The sequence below is a fragment of the Cariama cristata genome, unplaced genomic scaffold (assembly GCF_000690535.1).
Source record: "Cariama cristata isolate BGI_N322 unplaced genomic scaffold, ASM69053v1 scaffold4199, whole genome shotgun sequence".
In the NCBI taxonomy this organism is placed as follows: Eukaryota; Metazoa; Chordata; class Aves; order Cariamiformes; family Cariamidae; genus Cariama; species Cariama cristata.
The window spans coordinates 31,790-40,060 of NW_009637317.1; the positions used below are offsets into that span (position 1 = coordinate 31,790).

Genomic DNA, 8,271 nt, shown 5'->3' on the forward strand with positions numbered 1-8,271 from the left:
AGGAATACGGTGGAACATGGTGGACGAGCAGGGGATATACAACGTGGTAGGACTGCAACTTGAATGGGGAACTGAAACTTGAACGGGCATTGAAAGGACATTACCTGGGGATGTCTGTGGAAATTACTGAAAGGGGATGTGCTGCACTTGTACTCATTTTACTTTTGAAGAAACCCATATATTTATTTATTTTTACATCCTTACCTGTATGCCATGATTCTGACTATTCTTTCACAGGCTAAGCCTCCAAATTTCCACGTGATTTTGGTTGAACTTCCCAAGAATTCAACACTTACCAATGTGTAGCCAATCACATAGAAAAATACCCCACTGTTCAGAATTTTGGCCTTGTTTTTTAATCCACAAGGAGGGGGAGGGATTTAATAAATGTCTGTTTAATTGAATGGCTACATTAACTGTAAATCTATGCTTTCACTGATGGGAAAAAGTGTAGACGAGACAGTTACACTTCTGACACAATCCAAATGTCAAACTCCAAGAAAATGTACGCTGGTCCTGTGAGGACAAAGGCTGTGTAATCATAACAAGATGACAAATGGGTACTACCACTAGAAAATATAACGTAGTCAGCAGCCCATGCTCGAACCACTTTTACTGAGCAGCTGAGTGTTTGCCAGCAGCAACTAGACACTTTACCCTCTGTTAGCCTTCCTCCATAGTTAAGTGTTTTTATATGTTAGGCTATTTTTTATTGTGAAAATAGGTAAAACAGCTCTTAGGAAAATGAGGCAGCACAGTCTTAAACCAGCAAATATTTTGTCTTAATGTTCTATAACGCTATTTCAGCTTTAGTTATTTAAATCATTCCCATACAGAGTAACTAACTTTCACTATCTCTGACTAGTAGGGGAAGACCACAAACATTTATTTTCAGAATATTCTTGAGCTTTTAAAGCACATTTTCTTAATTTCATCTCTTTTGTTTTTTAATCTCATTTTTCTCTCTCTACTATGTTAAACTGGAAGGAATTATAAAAAAGTAAACATTTAGTAAATACAAAATTCAGAAAGTATTTGCAAAAAAAGAGATATTTTAATTCATAAACACAAATAGGAAATAAGTTTAGTAGAAAGGTATCTTTTTTGACTGACAACTAGAATTGATAAAAATAGGGAAGCTTTCAGGTGTACAAGCCTATCTCTTGTTGGGTTTTTTCTAATTAACCCTTAGACCATCCTTATATGGCTTGATTGCCTCGTCTACAATAACACTGCTGTTAAAAACAGCAAATCAAAATGCAATAGATGTTCTTATCAGCAATGGAACTATGCCACAACTCATATTTCTAGTCAGTCGAAATTCTGATTTATGTAATTGTTACAAAAATCATTGTGCATAAAACATATAAATCAGCATCTGAAATGATAAATTTAGGTTTTGGGTTTTTTTTTTCTCTTCTTTTTTTTTGCCAACAGACAGTCTTTTTTATTCTGGTCTCCACCAGTACTCTACTTAACACAGGAGAACAAAGTTTTATGTAATGTGTGATACCAAGCAAATAAATGCCTAGACATTTCTTAGTTCTATATAGGACAACTTTCAGTGATATAGGTCAGGAGGTTTACTGTGTTTGTGACAATATATTGCATTACTTGTAATCAATGAATCAGTGTATGAAATGCTGTTTTACATATCTATTCACTGAGCACTATTATTTAAGGTAGCAGGCTTTGGACAGCAAGTGTATCAGGTCATGTCTCAGGAACACAAAAGTGGTTTTTTACAGCAAGCTATATAAAATCAATTGTGCTGATTTCAAGGATGAGTGACCTTTCAGATTTGGATACTTCTCCATTTACGTGAGGATCATTTGTAAGTGAGTTGCAAGTTCTGGGTGTTTTTTGTGGTAGGTCAACAAGGTGGAAAAACAGTAATCCAGGAGCGCTAACAGCTTAAATGTGGCTCATTCTGAACAATTTGTTCCATGCTGGTTTTGGAGAATCCAAGATATGTCACAAGATAACACGATAGCAGCAGACAATCGATAATGGCAATAAGAAAAATGACAAAAATCACTGCCCGTGGAATTGCATGCAGGCAGCCATGTAGACAAATAACATAGCTGACTGATCTATCAGATGTAGACTTTAAGTATGAGGGAAGCTCTGTGAAACCATATACAGTGTTGAGCTACAAAGAGAGCACAACTGCTGCTGCTGCCTACTCAATGGAACAAAGAACCAGAGCAGATGTTAGATTTCCAGCAGCTTCCTCAGAGAGCACTTTTCAAAGTTGTCTTTTTATAGGGGACAAGCTTAAGCTTTTTACCCACCACCTTCATCCCCCTTTTGTGTGTGGTTTGTCTCATCTGTTAAACTACAAGGCTTTTCAGAGAAGAGAAGTGCAGTGAAGTGGTCTCCTCCTAGGAATGAAGAGCATGAGTGAGTAGGTACGTGCGCACACACGCATGACCCACAAGCTTGCAAATGGAGGAGATCCCCTCCCACCTCCACTGCCCAGGGCAAACTCCTTGAGGAGTATGAACCTTCACTTTTTTCAATGAAGTTGCAAGAGACTGAGTTTGGAGGACTAAAACTCCCACAGAGCTTATGAGCTTCTCTTTAAAAACATTTTTATATATTGTTTTTTATCTGCAGACCTCAGCAGTCACCAAAGAAGAAGGTTGCGTTCTGTCTTGGTTGTAGACAGGGAACATAGGGCATGAAGAGGCCATTCAGCCGGCTCACAGGCTTTTCCTGTTGGCAACAGCAAGAATCTCAGAGGACTACACAGGATCCTAACCTGGTAAAATCACTACAGACTGAAAGAGTCTTTGGTTTTACAGTAGATCATATCTTTCTGTTTCCTTATGGGCAGAGTTCTAAAACTAAATATTTCACATCATGCTGGGTATAAATTTTTACTGCTGTGAATAATCAGCATAGTAACGGAGTTTAAGTCATAAATCACATCTGACTTTCCACAAAAATGCCCCAGTAGGGGTGGTTCTAAGTTGACAGTGTTAACCAGGTTTTGGAGCAAACAGCGTGCAAAAGCAAAATTATTTAATCTCTTCAAGCTAAGGTGATGTTGCGTATTTCCTTCAGCAATGACAATCAGATTTTAGTGGTTTCCATAGCAATGCAGGTGAAATTTAGAAAGCCATGAAAGTATCCAACAAGAAATACAGAAATGCATAATATTAAGAATGCGTCCCACTGAGGGCTGGTTTTCAGGAATGCTGAGAAAATTAAGCCAACATTTGCCATTGAAAAGAATAGGGTTTAGTTACCATGAATCACTGTAACTGAGCAAGGGTCATGCTACCGTGGCATGTTGCCTCTCTGAAAAACTATCATATTCTTTGCAGAGATTTTTGATTCAAACAAATATAAAACTTGCTGAACTATTAATTTTCATATATTTCCTCCTGTAATTTAGTCAACACTGTATGCTTTAATAAATAAAAATCTCCAAATCACATGGGGCCAGAAATTTGCCAAACAGATTTCAGCCTAAAATCTTGATGACATTTTGAAATTATTTTTGTCGATAAACTTTTTTTTTTTTTTTTTTTTTGCTTCATATATTTCAGGGTCAAAAGGAAGTATTTCAATAATCTAGTCACCAACATAACCTAGAATACAGAACTCCTCCTACTAATTCTCTGTTCTTATGTAACACTAAGATCCTTTATAATACTAAAAGTATCTTTTAGATCCTGTGTCATCAGACTCTGCCCTTCACAGCCTTTGTTTTTAATGAATCTCTCAGGTAAAGTCTTTAATTTGAAGTTAATATGGATCCTTTCAAGCAGAGGGAGCAGCACCAGCAGAGCCCCCCGCCCCGAGGAAGGTTGCGTAATGCAACACATGGCTGAAAGATTAAGCACATTTACACAAAGTAATGGAGAGCGGCAGGGAGACCCACAAGCTAGTAAAGATCTGAGCCAATAAATATAACATTGCAGCCTACGTTGACCCTTCAGCTGAGATGCAGAAGCAATATAACCACACAGGTACTGTGCAGTACATATACACCTATACTCCTTTCCAGGAGTGGGTGTGCTTGTGGTAGCTTGTGTTCCACACTGTGCCCCACTGCTCTCCTGGTACTCCTGTTAGTATACGTGCTGCCATCTCAGGTTTTTTCAGCCCATCCACAGCGCAAAGGAGGGCCAAGACTTTCCCTGCACCTACTGGTGTGGATGTACCTCAGTGGCACATAACACAGCTGGATGAGACGATCTCCAGACATCCCTTCCTACCTCAACTGTTCCGTGATGCTGTGATTCTGTTATAGCAAAATGACATCCATAAAGTCTATATTTAAAAGATACTGAAGGTGCCCAGAGAGCATGCCAGAATCAGCCTGTAACATCCATGTTATATATATTCTTTATCATAAGAATCTCGTGAATACTCAAAATAAAACACATTCTCTCCATGATCACTTATTGAAGAAGAACCTTCTCTTCCCAGTAGAGTCCTGCAGCTGCTGAAGTCATGCTTGGATTGCTTTCTTTCATCCTATTTCAGGATGAATATTCATTCGTAGTCAATGAGCAATTAGTTCACACAAAGAGGAACAGTTTCAGCTGGAAAGATTCAAAAAGTCCTATCTCAGAAAACCCTGCAGCCCTGTATCAGGGAGGTGGTGGTGGGAGACTCAAAGCCTGTGAGGCAGTGAGTGGAGTTGGTCCTGCCTATGCCATAGCTGGGTTGTCTATGCTAAGCAACGAGCTACTGGACAAAGCAGAGCTACAAGAAGAGTGGGACTGGATAAACACTCATCCCAGCTGTTCCCATGGGAGAAGAGAAATATTCCTGAGATCCACTGGCAGATGCTTCCCAAGAAGACAGACTATGCCTCTGCTTCAGGGAAGCAAACAGCAAATGGTAGTGGCTGGAGGGCACTGCAGAGGCAAAAGCAAAGGGAAGACAGAGACGCAGAGACCAGTAAGGGCTTGCCAAGGAACCAGTGTTTGGGCCAAGGAGCAGAATACAGGGGTTAGTATCTCAGGGAAGACTGCAGAGCTGTTAGAAAGCAGAGTGAGAGATTATCCCATTGCCAAAATGCCACTGGATAAAAATCTGTTTTCTGCAGGATCCAGCGTAGAACATCTAAAGACATACATGAGATAGTCCTACCAAAAACACAAGGAGGGGGGAGAGTTCCTGTATGCACACAGATGGGATGTGGGCATGAGCTATGTGAACAGGGCACACAGAGTCTAAGGCAACCGAGCCCAAGTCCACACTGAGCACTTTCTTGCCTCCTGAACCAAAGCAGCACAGGCAGTACTACAGCTGAGGGCAGGTGAGATTGAATTGAGGTCTGTGAGATTCAACTGAGGCACCTATACATCACACAAGTCTTTCTGTGGTCTGTGGTTGTAGTCCTCATGGCTTGACTTGGAGAAGTACTGAGAGTCCATGAGTCCTACTGGAGTCAATGGCAGTACCGTACACTTAACTCCTCCAGCATTCCTCGTTAGGATCCCTAAACAGAGACACCAAGGAAGCAATTTAGATGCCTAAACACAGGTGTCCAGTGCCATTTTAGACCCTTCTTTAGATTCTCCACAAAAGAATAAGGCTCACATAGTTTGTCCATATCTGCCAGTCCCAGAAGGGTGTTTTGGTTACTCAGAACATTTGAAATAGCATAGATGTGGATGTTAGGGTTCCTGAAAGGGCCCTCCAATTTTAACTGTGGTGTTTTGACAGGATAACTGGGGGAAGATGCCACTAAAAAGGGCTGAGGAGCACAAGTAAGTTTTGACCGAGGGAGTACATTTTCAAACTGTAACCTGCAACTGTATAATTCACGTTAATGTCAGCAACAGTTTCCAAAAATCTGCTCGTATAACTGAGAATTTCTTAAGGAAAGTCATAGAAAAACAAAGTTGGAGAAAGCTTATGAAAAAACAAGTTGGCAGCAATAAGACTCAAAGTTATTGGTGAGTCCTATAATAGTTAACTAAAGTAGGAACTGAAAACCCGATCCAGTGTTACCCACTGAAAAAAAAGAATTAAATATAGCATGTGTTAAATTATCCTTTTATCACCTATGAAAGAACGCCAGACTTTGGCACCTATTATTCCCATTAGATGGACTGTACTTTAGTCACACCTAGACTCAATTACTGCCACAGCGCTAGCTGCAGCAGGCTATTTCAAAATATACCCCAGCCTGTGCCATCTTTGTACTGCTGGGCTCCCAATTAAAAGAAAATTACTGAAGGCCCATTTTCTCAGCTTAGCACTCTAGGAGCTAGAAAAATAAGAATGATTTCTCACGATGAACTGTGAAATGAACATAAAAGTGGTGTAGACTTCTTTTTTCCTTTTGAATTACAGGTTCACCTCTGGTTTAGAGTTAGAGCCACTTTGCTCAGTCCAGCTACACCAAAGCAGCCCTGTAACCCAGCTGCAAACCTGGCTGAAAAGCAATCAGCATTGAGCAATAGAGTAATTTTCAGAGAAGGAAGGGCTGAGTCCCAGGGGCAATCCCCACCACGAGGGTTATGGGATCCACTCCGACCACAGCTTTATGAACCTTAAAGACATCTTTCTTTGTCCTTCTGTCTTAGTAGTAGCAGAATAATGCAAAGGGGGTAACTACAGCCTCATGCAAACTTGTTATGCACAATCTGTAAAGAGTTTCTTTTTTAACAGCAATTAAATTCATTATAGGGCTCTTGTGCATTCTTGCTGCTGTGAAGTAATACTCTGGGCATTTCTCTGGTTGTCACAGAGACAGTCATGTGGAAGAGCATAAAAAGGGACAGATAAGAGAAAAGTACAAGGCTTTTTACAAGATACTAGCCTTTTTTGTGTGTTTTTTCAAAGACCTACCTATTCCTACATTAGTACTACCTTGATAATTAACAACCTGTACTGTTCTTGTTTTGTATACTGCTCTGTTAAACTTTTGTTGCACTATATATTCATGCTCACGTACTCACGTACCTACTACAAAAGTTGCTGTTGAGACTTCCATCAGCTACAAGAGCATTAGAGATACCAGTTTTGAGAATGATGTAACAGTTTTTGAACCGTGTCCAGCTTTATAATTTGAGTAAAAAACAAAAATATAAATACAAAAATGCAGACCCTTTACATTTCCTTGAAAACTATTCCTTAGCTCTCAGTTTTCATAGTGTCCTTCTTGGCTAAACCTGAGGATCTTGATAGAACTGCATTATCTGAGCCAGCTTCCCTGAATTATAATTATAATGTCATTTCTCTCTTTGTGAGTTAGATGATAAAAGCCAAGAGCTCGAATAGCATTCAGAAAGGGATTAGTCATTCTGTGGATAATGAAAACTATCACAAGAGTATTTAAACAGCAATAGTTCTTCTTTTAAGAAGGGCATAAACTTTTGTTTTCCCTCCAGTGCATAAACTAAACACTAAGTGACAGCACAAAGGGAATGTGGAAACAGGTTATTCCATGACTGTTTACCTGGGGATTTCTAGCACCTCTCTCTGCAGTCTTGAAGTGCGACATGATCAGAGACTGTACAATAGGACTTGATGGAGGCAAGTTGAGGCTTAAAAGACATAAAGCAGAGAGAGACACATTACAGGTCTACATTTCTAGTGTTACTGAGCAAAATTGTACCATAATGACTCCTTCACAGCATAGGGGAAAGAATACTATTGTGCTTCAGCCTACATTGCACTTCTCATGCTTCAGGGAAGTACAAATACACTGCTGGTGACTTGGGAGGTGAAGCTACGCCACGAGTCAGGTCGTCTATCCAGCTTCTTTAGAAAACAAAAGGGCACAAGAGTAGCTCATGTGCTCAGGCTTAGCTAAAAGACCGTGTTACCCATACCACAACACTCCACTGTCTGGTTCCTTACACATACAATTAATCAAGTGATAATTCCTAGCTGGTTTGTATATTGCTATTAAACTGTGCACACAGGAGTCTTCTGGCCTGCTGTGACTGGACATAATGTGATATAGCTTTTATTATCAGAGTGAAAATGACAGTTTTCTGGTTCAAACTGCATAGTTCTGCACTCAGTTTTGCAGTGATTCATCCTATTTATCATGTATAAAGCATGCACTAAATCATACCCCAAACTACTGCATTTATTCTTTGAGTTGAAAGTTAATTTTCTGAGAATTTCCAAGGGAAGCTGTTAATTATGAGTTAAATTTATTTAGCGATGAGACCTTTAATTTAGCAATCAGTGTCACGTCTTTTTGTGGAGGCCCGGACAAAGGATGGGCCCACGTCCAAACAACTTGCTACTCATTTTCACCGTCTGCAGAAATAAGGAACAGACACC

General features: G+C 39.9%; 1 protein-coding gene across 1 annotated transcript in view; it reads left to right on the forward strand.

Annotated features, from left to right (window-relative positions):
- LOC104167885 overlaps window positions 1-6,528 on the forward strand; it is a gene marked incomplete at its 5' end in the record, with an annotated part of 35,535 nt that extends 29,007 nt beyond the window's left edge. Inside the window, 2 exons of the mRNA XM_009708279.1 lie at window positions 4,501-4,971; window positions 6,325-6,528. Of these exons, the coding sequence (XP_009706581.1) occupies window positions 4,501-4,971; window positions 6,325-6,528 (675 nt within the window). The remainder of the gene's footprint in view (window positions 1-4,500; window positions 4,972-6,324) is intronic.
- Window positions 6,529-8,271: the final 1,743 nt, after the last annotated feature.